At 47.5% G+C, this 15,904-nt stretch overlaps 2 protein-coding genes across 4 annotated transcripts in view; one reads left to right on the plus strand and one right to left on the minus strand.

Moving 5' to 3' along the window:
• The window catches only part of LOC135375679 (spatacsin-like), a 504,414-nt gene extending 499,056 nt beyond the window's left edge, over positions 1 to 5,358 (plus strand). For all 3 annotated transcript variants that reach the window (XM_064608337.1, XM_064608338.1, XM_064608339.1), the window contains 2 exons: positions 3,577 to 3,734; positions 5,132 to 5,358. In XM_064608337.1, the coding sequence (XP_064464407.1) occupies positions 3,577 to 3,734; positions 5,132 to 5,330 (357 nt within the window). In that variant the 3' untranslated portion in view covers positions 5,331 to 5,358. The remainder of the gene's footprint in view (positions 1 to 3,576; positions 3,735 to 5,131) is intronic.
• A 2,573-nt stretch (positions 5,359 to 7,931) lies between these two features.
• On the minus strand, positions 7,932 to 8,510 carry LOC135375676 (uncharacterized). The gene has a single exon (XM_064608335.1). It carries the CDS (start codon positions 8,508 to 8,510, stop codon positions 7,932 to 7,934), a length of 579 nt encoding a protein of 192 aa, XP_064464405.1.
• Positions 8,511 to 15,904: the final 7,394 nt, after the last annotated feature.

Here is a 15,904-nt window from a genome sequence, read left to right on the forward strand (position 1 = left end):
TAGATGTCGTCCGCGCTGGTGAGCCGTAGCTGGTAGGACATCTCACTTGGATGTCGTCCCCGATGATGAGCCGTAGCTGGTAGGACCTCTCGCTTGGATGTCGTCCCCGATGATGTGCCGTAGCTGCCTGGACCTCTCGCTTGGATGTCGTTCTCGATGATGTGCCGTAGCGCAGGGACCTCCTGCTTGGATGCCGTCCCGTTCAATGATGACGCCTCTGCGCTCCCCGGACGTTCGTTGTTCTTCCCCGTCTTGAAGGCACTGAGTGCCGTAGTCCAAGTGGTGGAAGTCATTTCGATGTAGCAAGCCGCTTATAAGCACTTATAAGCCCTTATTCACTTATAAGCCGCCCTCAATGGGGATGCGACCTTGTGGAAATATGCCCAGTGGGCAAGCGTCCTTCGGTGGTCGTGGGAGCCAACTTAAAGGGGCACAAAACAGGTCGAGGAACATTCTCCAATTATTATGCCCAATGAAAGAACATAGCTCACGATATCCAAATATGAAATTATTTTGCTTCTAGCGAGCGTCTTTAACACGAAACAATGCCATTCAAAGTGCATAATCCGCGCGAGTCTCTCCTTATCCTTGGAACCGAGTCACGTCATTATATTCCAGCGTATAGCAACACCGAATTCTAGGCGCTGGAAGTGGGGGAGTTTTCGCTCTCCTAGCCAATGACGGACCCCACTGAGACAAGCTGCAGCTCGCGAGGGAACCGGTTGTGGGGACATCGCGGTGACCTCGCGGAGCAATACAGCACCGGAAACATAGTGCGCACGTGAAATATAATATTGAGGGGTTTTGGTACGGTTTGAACTGGCTATCTTGGATTTGACAAGTGGGAATGTGTTTACAGTTGACCTCACCTCTAGATATTACAACAAAATTGATGTATAGGCGTCCCACATTCTAAATGGCTGATGATGCGCGACGTCAAAATGACGTGTCGCTATTGTCGCCAGGAGATCGCAGGGCGGAGCATAAGGGCGAAAGAGTGCAGTGAATATTCAGTCGGTTTGGCGTCATTATTTACTTTTTTGCCACAACAATTTTTTGAAAACGTTCACCGTCGGCAACGTATCACGATACATTCAAAAACAGTGCGCCTTGTATACCTGTTTATTGCCCCTTTAACAGGGGGGATATGTTTAATAGGAAGAAAAGAGGAAGGTCAGCTAGGCTGATGCAGGCGTGCTATTCAAAAAAGAAAAAAAAACGAAAAGAACGAGAGAAATATAAAGAACAAGAAAAATACAAAAATGAAAAATACGAAGAAAAAACAGTCAGAGCAGCACAAGCACGACATAGGACGAGATAGAGTCACTAAATAAGCTTCGCTTCAGAGTATCGACACTGAGGTCCAAGGGAGAGCAGGAGCGCCATCTTGTTTCCGCACCACACCGGTACCATCCCCAGTTGAGGATCAAAGACGGCTAACATAATGCTCGCTGCGGGATAGAGAAGCGTGTATGATTGTTGTGCGATAATCCATGTATTGTCCACCAGAGCGTCCGGAAGATGTCAAGGTGAGCTCAAGGCCGTCAACTGCTGCTTGTAAACGAAAGGAACATTTCACCCGCGCACGATAGATGGTATCGTGCGCTAACGTACGCGGTGCGCTTGCGCGTCGGTAGCGTGGTGCGGAAACAAGATGGCGCATGCTCGCTCTTGGAACTCAGTGTCGATACTCTGAAGCGTAGCTTATTTAGTGACTCTAGGACGAGAAAGTCCGGTCAGGGGTGGTGATTTGAAGCTTTCACATGAAACATGTGGGAGTGACGACAGGCGTAAATAGACTTACTGCACCACGTGCACAAACAACATATGGGAAGTCCGTGAACGACCGTTTGTTCATGCCGGCAAGCCCACGCCACAACGAAGCATGACGTTGCTCTCCCACCTTGGCAGTCTCGCTTGTAAGATGTAATATGCCCGCAGCTGCCTCGTGGTAACATGCACGGTGCTATGCTTTACTACGCTCTCCTAGCTGCCAGTGAGCTGTGTACCGGAAAAGGGGGAAAGTCATAAAGGTGTCCCCGCCCACGGTTCCCGTGGCGCCAACTATCGTCCGAGCTAATTTTTCGGCGCAGAGACCAGGAACTCCTGAGGAATCAGCCCACTAACGCTATCACATTAAAATTCATAGAGTGACGCACAAAGATTATGGATAGCCTTAGAGATATCATGAAACTATTTTAGTCTGACACGAATGTCGTGGCTCTCGAATAGTCGTAGATGGCTGAGGATTCGATTCTTGCAATAGGGTGTGATATCGCCGCTGGCGGTGAAACTCCCCAATCATTATCATAACATAAAGTTGATTCTTGTTCCTTCTGAAGCTGTGCAAGTGTGGTTATGTCTTCTGTCAATTGAAATGGCAATCGTCAGTCAAAATGATTGTAGCCGTAAATACAGAAGTTGTGATAGGGTCTACATGTGGGTGGCGATAGACTTGAGGCTGGCTGGCATGAGCAGTTCGTTCTTTCTACGCAAGTTGTCAAAACGGATGCCCTCAAAGGGCTCTCACACGATGCGTATTTGCAGTTTTCTTCTCGATTATCTGGTACAGTCCCGTATAGCGTGGATCTAATTTTTCCGCTGAGTTGATGATGGTTTCTTGTCGTCCGACCAACATAATTTGTCATCGTAGCGGCCGTGCTCTTCAGTTGTAGGAGCACTGTCTGCTGCAACTGGCGATGCAGAGATGATAGGTCACCTTCTGCACGACACTTGAAGCATGCAGCTTCTATAAGATCTTGTCCTGGTCTGAAAGCAGCAGAAGCACCGTACTTCTTCCTCGTGTTGTTATACAGGGTGTTTGCTGTAACGTTTATATAAATAAATCTAGACCTTATACAAGGATGCTGCTTGCTGCATTGGTCTATGCGGCGCTTTTGCCACCATGAAAGACAAATTCTGTCAATTTGAACCGCATTAAATTGAATTTTTAAAACTGATCTCGCTAATTTGCCAAGTCAACCCCACGTTTTTCAAACGGAAATGGAAAGCGCATGTTCGATTTACCCTGAAACATCGCTGAAGGCACCAGCACCATAGCGGAAACACAAGAAGAAGAAAACTGCAAAAGCTGCCGTTTTCGGACTCGCAAGTTGCCGGGCGCGCGTATTTCTGCGCCATGCGGGCCGTCGTTGTTCCATCCCCTTGAGATTCCTTCACCGCACAAAATCTGCTGACTCTGATAAGGTCACGCCTTCATTTTCACCTGACGCTTCTGTCGCTCCATATCTCGGAGAGAGAATTGCGGCGAAGGCATGCATGTAAGCCTGCTCCTGTCATAGCCTTACCGAGGCTGCATGTACAAATAAATCAATAACTGAACCAAAAACGGGATGCGTATTACTGGGAATTAATGTAAATGGCAATTTGCGCGCTAAAGCGTTAAACTGTGCAGAAAGCGCGGGTTTTCTGTCGAGCGTACGGAAATCTTGTATACATCAAATAACAGCAATCTCTCACGCACGGTAAAAAATGAAAAAATAACAACTGGCACACCCTTAGTTAACATGAATGTCCCCCCTAATTTTGTTCTTCCCAAATTTTGTTTGTCTCCAGGCTCAGCTGGTGAGTGATGCGTACTGTTTGCAACAAACATGGTGGAGCGGAGCCGTGTTCAACCGGGTTATCCAAGACGGGGACTGGGAATATTTGAAGGACATGAGGGCTGCTGGCTGCGAGCTCACTCCGCTGCATCTTGAAGATATCACCCGCAGGTAACGTTACACGGGGAAAACTGTTAAACAACGTAGGATTCATTAATCTCAGCACAGCACACTCGGCGATCCAATTTGCCGATTGGCTGGCACGCGCATTTTTCGCTTGTGCCATCTCCATTGTTACAAATGAAGTACATTTTGCACTTGACCTCGAACATTTGCACTTCAGTTGAAATCAGTTCTTCGGCATTAGTGTACTTACTGTATCACTCGCATAACCAACGCAGCCCCTTACGTAATAACGTGACGCCCCCAAATAGAAGGTGCGTTAATTAGGCAAGGAAAAGTCTGCAACTCAACGTTCAAGGTACAGTCAACTGTTTCCGGAAATCCTTATGTAAATGTCCCTGAGCCAATGCGCATTTCCTAGCCCTGTCTCGAGCCAGGATTTTTCCACGTGAGGCTACTCTTTGTTCTGCCAAGCAGTGGGAAAAAAATTCACGGATCTAGAAGCTTTTCCTACTCATACCTGGAGGTACCATGCCCCACACGGCCTACTCGCAAACGACCTACTGGTGGTTCGTTTTCTCAGTCATTTGTGAGACCGAGGTCCCTGGCAGCCATCCATCCCGTATGCTGCCGTCAAGCGTTCCCTGGGAAATGGTTATTGACAATAACATCCAGCTGATGTACCAGTATCCGCACCCGGATTTTGGTTATGGCACTTATCCCACTTTTGCTGGCGAGACACTTTGCACTCCTGTATTACCAACATCGGAGAGCATAACGGTATGCTGAAAGTTAGCAAAGTGGCACGGGCAAACAAACAGCCACAAAGCGGCGACTGGACAGCTTTATCTGTTTTTGGGAGCGCAATCTTGAAGACACACGTCAGCTCGCATAACTAAGACAACTAAACTTCCAACTCGAAATTCACACGGGCCGCCATTTTTGGGTCCGTCCATTACCATGCCTTTATAAACCAACCCATGCCCGGCCCGGCCCGGGCGGCGGAACTAAAGGGACCAAACACGGACACGTCACAGAAAGACCAGCATATGGATTTCTTGCAATCTCCTGTTCAATCGTCCGCTCTGGAGCTAGAATAATATTAAAATATTTGGGGTTAAAAGTTAAGGATAGTAGCTTCTCTAGGATATGGCACTGTGTTCTCCTTATCAGACGCGATGCTGGAAGGTTTGCTTTCGTTAAGGAAGGATAAGCTTCGCTCAAAACTGTCACTAGTCAAAGAGGGCAACCTTCTATTTAGGAAAATAGCGACAAAAGCGACAGAAGGAAAGTCACATTAAAAAAATTGCTCCTAAGGTGCTGCTGGATCTCAAATAGCTTACTTTCACGATACACGGGAGTGAGGGAACATACAATTCACAACTTCTACTGTCATTCGTCCCAAGCGCACTGGTCTTCACACCCATTATCTTCTTCTGTTGTAGGTACCAAATGCAACAGACAGGACCCGTTCAGCGTGAAGCCATGAAACGCCTGCTAGAAGCTGTGTCGTGTGTAAAAACACGTTTCGACCTTGCGCAGCGACTTGGATTTCTCGAGACTGCACAGCATACCTTGTCTACCCAGCCGTATTTACGCGACTCGCGTTCTTCTTTTACTGGTTCCCACCCGAATGTTTCGTAATAAAATATTTTGATGTTGCAACGACAAATGGCAAATATAATAGGGGTTGCCGATTATGACATGGTCGTTATAGTGTAGTTGGCCGGTGTTCATACAGCCCCACAACGTGCACGGGCACTTCATTTGAGGCCGCGCATATCCAGGAACGAAAGATGCAAATAACTGCAAATCCGCGATCTGGTCATCACCTTTTGGAGATATAGCAGGAAAAATACAAAGTAAGAGGCACACGTCCCCAAGCAGTAACATACACACAAATTTGGCTTATCTTGTTGACAACAAAAACCATTTATTGCTCAGTGGAACGCGAAAATCATGAGCTGCCACATGTGTGCATGGATACGCAAACAGCGAACCAATTTAGGATGAAGGCAGGGCTCCGACCATTTGAACCTGTAGGCAATGACTCGGAGGCGACCGGTACAAGCAGCAGCTTTACTATTATGAACCAGAAACCTCAGTGGAACAGCTGCGAGTCTGATTTCCGGTGCGATGCAGATGAGACTGCCACATGGTTCCCCCTCCTCGGAAAACGCAGGACTAGAAAATTCGTGAAACTGCGAGGAGTCGTGCCCATTGTACACGTCTAAGAGTTGAGGACACTTCGCAGTCGAGGTAGGCGGGCTTTATCCTGTCGATACTGATGTCCTCATGTGGACCGGAAATGCCACGGTAAAATGCTTGGTGTGTCGAGATATGACGGGAAAAGGGCCGTCGTAGGATTGATGAAGAGGGCGCCGCACGGCGTCATGGCGGACAAAAACGTGGGTGGCTGACGCCAAATCCGGACTGACAAGAACCTTGTGATGAGCAGGAGCACGAGGGCAGACAGGCTTGAGATCGGCGAAGTACTGTCGAAGTCTTGCGACGTATGCAGTGGGGTTGTCTGGCGCAACAGGGGGACATGGGGCGAAGAACTGCCCGGGGATGCGGAGGGAAGTGCCATAAACTAGCTCTGCAGAAGAACACTTCAAATCTAGCTTGTAGGCGGTTCTATTGCCAAGGAGGATAAGCGGCAGGCGGTCACACCAGTGAGTAGGATCTTCCCTAGCCCGCAATGCAGCTTTCAATTGGCGATGGAATCGCTCCATTATCCCGCTGGCTTGAGGATGATATGCAGTTGTTTGAATGTGTTTCGTGCCAAGGGTTGCGCAGATGTGACGGAAGAGGTGGGATGCGAACTGGCGGCTCCGATTCGTGGTGATAGTTTCAGGCAGTCCAAAATGGGCGAGCCAAACTTCGAGAAACGCACGAGCTACCGTCTCAGCAGGGGCATCAGACAGAGGGCACACTTCAGGCCAACGAGTGAAACGATCAATGCACGTGAGTATGAAGATGTTGTTGCGGGAAGGATGGAGTGGCCCGATGATGTCGATGTGGACTTGCTGGAATCTCAGTCTGGGTGGAGCAAATGGTGCCAACGGTGCGACAGTGTGGCGAGTAACCTTCGATCGTTGGCAGGGTATGCACGTCTTGCACCAGCGTCGAATGTCGACATTCATACTCGGCCATACATAACGGGATGTAATGAGACGTTGCGTGGCACGTATTCCGGGATGGTATAAGTTATGCAGCAAGCGGAATACGGTGTGTCAGTAAGCCGTGGGCACGAAAGGACGAGGTGTACCGGTGGAAACGTCGCATATGAGGAGTATGCTCGCTCCAGGTGGGATGAGGTCCTGGAGCACAAGGGATGACTTGATGGTGGTGATGTGGGGGAGCTCTTCGTCAGCGCGTTGGGCAGCGGCGAGATCCGTGGGGTCGAGATTGCTGACATTCGGTGAGCGTGACGCCAAAAGCTCGCTGAGAGTCGGACGAGACAAAGCGTCAGCAACCGCATTCGTAGCTTCCGAGACGTATTGAACGTCCGTGGTGAACTCGCTGATGAAACTGAGGTGGCGCAATTCACGGGGAGAGTGGTTCTGCGAAGCAGCATGAATGGCGTGAGTCAGGGGTCTGTGATCTGTGAAGACCGTGAAAGGGCGACCTTCAAGATAATGACGGGAATGGCGGATGGCGAGGTAGATGGCAAGTAATCCACGTCCAAAAGTTATGTAACGTGCTTCGGCAGCCGACAGGTTGCGTGAAACGAAACCCAGAGGAGTGGATGTATTCTCCGATGTGCGCTGTTGGAGAGCTGCACCAACGGCAGTACCTGAAGCATCCGTCATAAGGAACAGTTGCGCGTCCGGTATAGGATGAGCGAGGAGCGTTGCTTGTGCAATGGCTTTCTTGATGTCTGTGAAGCAGCTGTGGCGTCAGGTATCCAAGACAGAGATGGAGGTTTGATTGCGAACCGGCCAGGGGGTTGTTTAATGGCACCAACGTCTCAGCGCAATGAGGGATAAATCGCCTGTAGAAATTTACGAGGCCGAGGAATTCCCGCAACTTTCTTCGAGAAACCGACTGGGGAAAGTCTTGAATGGCTGGGGCTTTGGAAGGGAGAGTCGTGATGCTATTGCAGTCGATGATGCATCCGAGGAACTCCAGCCTCTGAACGCCTAAGCTCGCACTTGGCAGAGTTGACAACCATGCCATACTCACGTAGTCGTTGAAAGAGTTGGCGTAAGTGGTCCTCGTGTTCCTCAGGAGTTCGGCTCGCTACCAAAATGTCGTCGATGTACGCGAAACAGAAGTCGAGACCACGGACGCCAGGTCAATAAAGCGCTGAAAGGTCTGCGCAGCATTCCTTAGGCTGAACGGCATACGGGTGAATTCGAACAGGCCGAAAGGTGTGATGATGGCTGTCTTTGGAATGCTGGCTGGGTCGAACGGAATCTGATGATAGGCTTTAACCAAGTCGACCTTGGAGAAATGGTTGACTCCGTTGAGATGCACGAGATCCGTTGGATGAGGTGCAAAAGCGAGGATGTGGTGGGTTGTGGGATGGGAAAGTGGAGCTTCCGGGTTGAGGGGTTGAGTGATCTCGAGAATGTCGTTGATGACGTGCGAGAAAGGTGACGGGAGAGGGCTGACGGCACAAATACCAGTTGGTGGAATTGACGTCTTGACAGCGTTCGCCGAGAGTCCCGTAATACCATCAATGAGGCTGCGACGGAGGGAGTCAACGAGGAGATCGTAGTACCGTACGAAGTCTATCCCCAATATAGCATGGCCCACGTCCGCGATGATGGAAAACCAGGTGAATTGACGTCGCAATCCAAGGTGAACGCTGTCCATACCAAGCGATGGGGGATGAGTTGACGGCCTGAAGTTGATGAGTTGGTTTTGTGTGTTTACGATCAGCTAGAGTCGGTGGAAGAATGCTGACTTCAGTTCCGGTATCGATTAGGTATCCCACGCCTGTAGTCCAATCAGAATGAAAAACAGACGGCTGGGCTGTTTCCCGGCGGCATTGGCCGTCACTGGTCGCCGGGAGGTGGGTTTCCCGACCAGGTACAAGGAGTCTGGCAATCTCGAGCAGCAGCGCCAAATGTCTGATGGTACTAGCAGTATGGGCCAGCAGGCTGAGATCGACGAGAGGAGAGACGTCGAGGGCTTGAGTAACGCCGAGAGGTTGGACGGCGGTGAGGAAGTGGACTTGGAGAACGGGGGCGGTCATGAGCGACGACAGCGGCCATCAGCTGAGTAAGGTTGTTGATAGAAGCCTGAAGCTGATGTACGCTCGCAAAGAGTGTTGAGACACTGGCAACGACAGGGCCAGCGGGAGGGGCTACGGGCTCGATTTCCGGTGCGATGCAGATGAGGCTGCCACAAACCCTATCAATATAAGTTTTGATGTACTGAAAGCTAACAGCATTGTGCGGATAATGGGCACCGCTGGTCGGAAGGTCTTGCAACAGCCATGGGGTCGTATTGGAGTAAGGTTCTATGAGTACCCCGAGCTATGGATGACTGTGGAGGAGTTGGTCCCGAAGTCCATTATACCATTCTTCAAAAACACAATCATGTCTCCTGTACGCGGTTGTCTGTTACATAAAATTTCATATCGATTTTAAAAAATGATGCAGGGCCGTGTACAATTTCAATGTGGTGCTAAGCGTTATGCTAAGCTATTTGTAACGCAAAGTGCTTGTTTGTTAGATAAGACGATTTATTTCTCCTGTTTTTTTTTCCTTCGATCGAAACAAACAAACGATTTATTGCCTACATGTCTTATATGCTTTCACTCCAAGCGATGTGAAAGGTATTTTTCTACGACGCCTACCGAAGTCTCTTAAATCAATCTTAAATACTTTTGGGCGTATTTGTTGTTCTAACTTAATTACTTTAATTTTGATGTATTTATACTCTATCTTAATAACAATTTTGTATCAGTATGTGATGTCTTATTTTAAATACTTTTTAGGTGTCTTGTACATGTCTGCCCCTGGCTAACAGGATCTGCTCGGGATTCGCTTCTGTACAAGGTCGATCCAGATTTACACTTCCGAGTAACACCCTCCTTCACGCGACCAACGACGACTGTCTTACATAGGCTACGGCTCAATGTACCTCGCACGCCTTCTCTTCAAACTGGGAAAGCGTGACTCTCCGAACTGTAGTGAGTATGGCGTTGTAGAGGACGTAGAATACATCCGTCTCAGATGTCGGAAATACGTTGACACTAGAAGGTTTTAGAGGCGAGCCTGTCACGTGTGGACTCCCGAGCCATCGACATCACGAATCTGTTCTACGTACAACCGGGCTTATGGACATTCTATGACTTGCTGAATATGTGCTGTGTGCCCCCAGCTATTCCGACATTTTGCACTCACTTGGTTGAAACTTTTGAACAACATGTTGAAATCTATCATTTTAACTCGTTTATCTGCTTGTATTATCTGTGTGTAAGCGGCCTGAGGAGTAAGTGTTCGACTTCGCTTGTAACTCACATCCCCATTTTTTTTTTCATTTATCACATCACCATCACCATCAGATGCTCAAAAAAGTATTTAAAGGTACTATAAAGCAGTCGAGGTCGAACCTATGCAATCAGCATGACGTGAGAGTGCTAGATTCAAAGGCTCAGCACAACAAGTAATATGTGCACGAGTTTACTCCAAGTATTTTTAATTGGTAAATAAAAACACAGTCAAGAATGTCGGGGCGACGCCTGGTGGGAAGAAGTCCTCAATTTGTCAAGCAACCCTGTAAACAAGGAGACCGATAAACAGATGGCTCTCCTGTTGGGATTTGCAAATACTACCTTTTGAGAAAATGTAATTTGTGTGAAAGAACATCAACACAAGCCGAATCTTGCACTCAGTAGCTAAACGTCTATACCTGGGCCTTGTTTGAGCATCGTGGCGCTGCTGTCGTACGTCGCTCTGTTCGGCCCATGGTCGTGCACATGAGACATTTTCGCCGCCGTATTTGGCGGTGTTGGCGTTTCGTCGGTCTGCTTCGTTACAGTGTTGCCAGTAGATTTAAATTTGCATTTTTTCGGGAGCTATAACGTCTATGTGAGAAATTTTTACGGCATTTTACTCCTGAGGACGTACACAATTCAGGGCACACAAAACATGAGGTTCCACCTCGACTGCTTTACAGTACCTTTAAGTTAAAGGTCAGCTACTCGGAAAATTCATTGTGACAGATCACAACAAAAACGAACAGGCCCAAAGGTTGGTGCCAACTGAATGTACCCCCAAAATAGTTTGGAATGCCAGTCAGTATGCTCTTCACTGAGGTACACTGAGGCGCAGCTGAAGTCCTTCATGAAAGAGACTAATCCATCTGTGGAGCACGTGACACGTTGCAAAAGGTAATAACCCACGCTTCCTTTGTAGTGCACACTCTCATAGCACACACATGCGCCTGTGTATGTTGGTTGACAGCATTTCCTGTTATAGAAGGGGTGCAGTTGGGTGCAAGCTTTGCTGTTAACATTGTTGATCACATTTGTAACTTAAATGTGTAGGTGCTTCTTGCCCTGTCACACGGCATTCCCAGCGAATGACAGTCGCACCGTATGTCATTCATTTGTCTTGCATCGAGCTACACCAAGAAACAGAATCTCATTCGCAAACGATCTCACTGCCGAACATATCAAGCATCATACAGGTACATTAGTTCCCTTTTTATATTTTGTACTCGAAACTTGCGAAACATTAGATTATTTCACAAAATCGTTGCGTTTTCGACGACACTTAGTTGGCTAAGTATTACAAGCCAAGAGAAGTAAGAAGCCTATCTGAACCGCACTTGGCAACAGGGCGACTGGGAACGACGATAGTTGTCCGTAAAACAGTATTAAGCCTGCCTTCCTTCCTTCCTTCCTTCCTTCCTTCCTTCGTGTCAAACGTTACCAAGTTCGTGACAAAAAAAATGGAGTGCAATTTTCCATTCGTCTTTGATTTCTTCAGACGGTTCATCATTGTTGTTTTTGCTACCCCTCTCGGCCTCGGTGGCTCAGTCGGTAGCGTGTTCGCCTTCTGATGCCGAGATCGCGGGTTCGAACCCGGGCGAGGACCCCAGCAACTTGGTGACAGGGTACAAGTTGCTTAGACACGCCGTCTTCCGCGAGGGACGTTAAATACGGGGTGCAGTGTGGTGAGCTTTCATCGCACGTAAAAGAACCCTCAGGTGGGCAAAAGCAATCCACAGACCGCTATGGCGTTGCTCATGATCTCAGATGTCTCGCGACGTAAACCCCCAATTATTATTATTTGCTACCCCTCTACTGCGATGGTACGCAGTCGGTACGAGAGGGAAAAGCGAATGCCATTCGCATGTATTGCCATTTGGTTTCACCGTGTGACACGGAACGAATGTCATTCAGTGCGAATGTCATTCGCTGGGAATGATATTCAGTTTGCCGTGTGACAGGGGTATTATAACCCAGACAGACGGACACGGTAAATGCCACTTCCGGTAGCATTCACCGTGCATTGAAATCTGATTTTTCGTGCCCCTCTGACAGGGGTATTAGCTTGAACAGGTATAATTATGACCACTGCGTCGCCTTAGTCAGGCCCCAGGAAAAAGATACTGCACTGGTGAAGCAACACCAGGTGCAGCAAAAATGATCATAGAGCGTTCTACACCACCTCTACTGATGCGCATGGACAAGCAATGATTATGGGAAGCTGGTACTGTGGCTCACAATACTATGGCACATCATGAATATTTGGATGGTGGTGTTATTCCACATATTCATAAGCATCAAGGTCTTCATGTGCGCATGGAGACATTGGAAAGCAGCTTTGGCTCCATGAAAGTGGTTTCCCAATATTTCAAGCTTGCAGCGATTACTAGGCAATTGTCGGGCATTCCCCACTTACAGGGACTGAAACATTCGAACAATTGGAAGGGATAGTTGATGTACCTCCCCTTCTGAAAGACATCCCGTCATTGTGTGCGCAACAAGTTTCCTTGCCTCAATGCTGTTTCTCGGTCATGTATTTAAGATATCAGAGCACCACTTCTGCTTGATATGGGTATCACATATTGTATCTACACATGAGGAATCTACGTATAACGTTCCACTTTAATCAATAACAGATAAACACTCTGATTTCCCCTAAGCCATCAGATTGTTCCCAATCTCTCATTCGAACGTCCTTGCTTCTTCTTTCTCCTCTCCTTCCTCTTCCTCCTCGTCCCGGTCCATGTCCCAGTCTCTTACAACTACTTCACCGCTGAGAGATCATTCGTCCCGGAATGATACGGAAAAATATTTGCTATAGAAGCGAGTTCTGTAGTACGCCTCTGTCCGATGTACGAAATGTTCTTAAACACCCCCTTGACCTTAGCCACTTTTACGACTCGATAATGTTCCATAAATTTCGCGGGTGATCCCGGAAGTCCTTTTCTCCCTAGAACTTGGTTGTCTATTTGAATGTTCTTAATGTCCGTTTCGTGGCGCCTATGAAACCTGAGTTTCATTTGTTTCCGGTGACGTTCTTCTTCCTGAGCCGTCCTGCATTTTTCCGTGAGTGACACTCCATCTGTCCCGAGGTGCCCATCTGCTGGTAATACCAGGACCCCACCATAGGCCGCATACGTCGGACTGTATCCCAGTGCATCTGTGTATGATCGGTTATGATGTGCAACTGCTGCCTGGAGACAGCCCTTCCATCCCCCTTTAAATTCAAGGTAGACCTTTATGAACAGCTTCACATCTCGTACCATACGTTCTGCTAGACCGTTCGGTGCCGGATGATATGGGACAATATACCTCAATAAAATAGCCCACGACTTAAATTTCTTGCTTCGAAATGCTGCACCGATGTCCGACAAGACCACTTTCACACCTTGAAATATCGTGCGCTCCAGGAGAGCGATAATATTATTGACGTCCCCTTTCCCTGGCCGAGCAGCGATTATCCGAGTGCATTTATCGATAGCAACTACGAATGACTGCGTTCTTGGGACACCTTCTGCCTTCTTTTTAAGCTCAACGAAATCGACATGGACGACCTCGAAAGGAGTCGTTGAACGTTTCCCAAGTGCCATCTCGTCAAACTTTTTACGGAACTTCACCTTGTACATCTGGCACGCGTTACATGAACGAATGTATTCCCGGACATGACGCTTCATGTTAGGCCAGCAAAACCTATTCCTGATCTTGCCGTACGTTCGGCCGAACCCTTCGTGTCCGTATGTATGTGTATGTATGTGTATTCCTGGGCGATGCGATACCTCGAACTCAAATTGTTGTAGCTCGTTGATCCAACGTTGGGGCGTACGGACAGTTATTCTGTTCTTCGGTTCTGTTATTTCTAAAAGAAAGGTCAAAGCTTGGTGGTTGGTGAATAGCTTAAACCGCTTTCCTTCCAAATTGGGTCTATAGTAGCGTATCGCCTTGAGAGCATCTAAGGCTTCTTTCTCTGTTGTGGTGTGGTTCGCGGCCAGACATGTACAAGATACTCAAAAATGTATTTAAGATAAGATAATAAATACTAACGTTAGAATGTAATTAAGATAGAGTACAAAATACTTCAAAAAGTATTTGAAATACAATTAAGATACTATTTATCATTGAACGCAAAAAGTCACTGGTCAATGCGGCAAGTCGCCGCTATGCGACATGAATCACCTAAACCCCGCGCACTATTTACGCTAGCCGCCGCTGTGTGATAGGAGTCATCTAAACACAAGTCCCAAAAAGATGACAAAGAGATACCACATAATTTCACTAAGTATATGTGTCCCAGAACAAAGCAAACTTCTAGCAAGTCCCTGCTCGGCGAGGTCAGAATTCGGTGTCACCGCGTCAGGGCACACATAATAGAACCCTCACTGGCCAAGGATTAGTACACAAGATCTCTAAATGGGGACTTCCAAGAAGGGCCAATGTCCGGGTCAACTTCGAGGGACTCAGGAAATTTCAACTGAACAAGCAAGATAATGGAAAGACGAGACACAGAAAGTTTGAGAGGGACATCCAAAATATGTAATTAGAGTATTGAGTAGAAAATACCATAAAATGTATTTTAAATAGAGTACAAATACACAAAACAAAAAGTATTGGGTAGAGTACCAAAATACCGCAAATTGTATTTAAAATACAGTATTTTAAATACAATACTCCAAATACGTACAAGTCTGAGTTCACCTCAGCCTTTGTAAAGGTAGATGAATGGAACCCAACGACACGAAGCTGGCGGCTGCTTGGTTTAATTGGGTAACGGAAATATAAAACGGCGCCGCTGCCATAGTGGGAAGCGTCGGTGGTCAATTCGAAAGGCAAGCTGAAGTTTGGCAACGTAAGCACTGGATGGGAGCAGATTGTCTTAAAGGGTCAATGAAATTTGCCGAACCCCCATAATTTTTTTTTCTGGAAACGGTTCTTCCCGCCGAGAAACTAATATGCCAGAATTTTTTCCGGGCGAAATCGCTCCACTCTGTGTGAAGCACGCGCTTCAAGTGGGGGGTTACGCTAATAAATCTTTAAGAATAAATCCTTGAAGAAAAACTCTTTCAAAATACATTGTTTTACAATAAACCGCTTAAATTTCCCCGATAAGGAATCAACGGCGCAAAAATTCCCGCCCAGAAAACAATCGCTCAAGAATCCACCATCAAAATATATCGTCGTAAAATATATCGTTAAAAATAAACTGTTTAAAAATATATCGTTAACAATAAACCGTTTCAAAATATATCCTGTAGTCCAACACGACAGCGGAGTGATAAATATGTATCTCTACGCAGAGGATAGCAGTAAGACGTAGCTTACATTTGCCCTTGTTAGCACTCACCCTCTACCTAGTGATCTGTCATGGCTGCCACATTGTTTCTGTGTGTGTTGTTGCTATGTTTTCTTTTCTAGTGTAGAAGGGCTATGCATTATGTGCATGTCTCGCGTTATTTCGCTTGACAAAGCGTCGACGGGGGGTCCCCGAAATCCACCATTTCGAATAAACACTTAAAGGGACAGTCGCATTCTCCGAGGTCAATTTCGAAACTAATGCGAATTCTAATTCCTTGCCGTCCACTGAAGTGGGCTCGAAAATACCATTTCGATCCGCGGCGTACTTTTCGCGCAATCCGGTGAAAAAGAAGCCGGAATCCTTGCGCCCTCGCTCTCTAAAAGTGGGAGCAAACGTCACAGGGATAAGGCCAATCAGCGCGCGCCCTGGGCAAATGCGAGCCGCGCGCCTGTTTGGCGATCGCGAAGCGAAGGG

The sequence above is a fragment of the Ornithodoros turicata genome, unplaced genomic scaffold (genome assembly GCF_037126465.1).
Source record: "Ornithodoros turicata isolate Travis unplaced genomic scaffold, ASM3712646v1 ctg00000915.1, whole genome shotgun sequence".
In the NCBI taxonomy this organism is placed as follows: Eukaryota; Metazoa; Arthropoda; class Arachnida; order Ixodida; family Argasidae; genus Ornithodoros; species Ornithodoros turicata.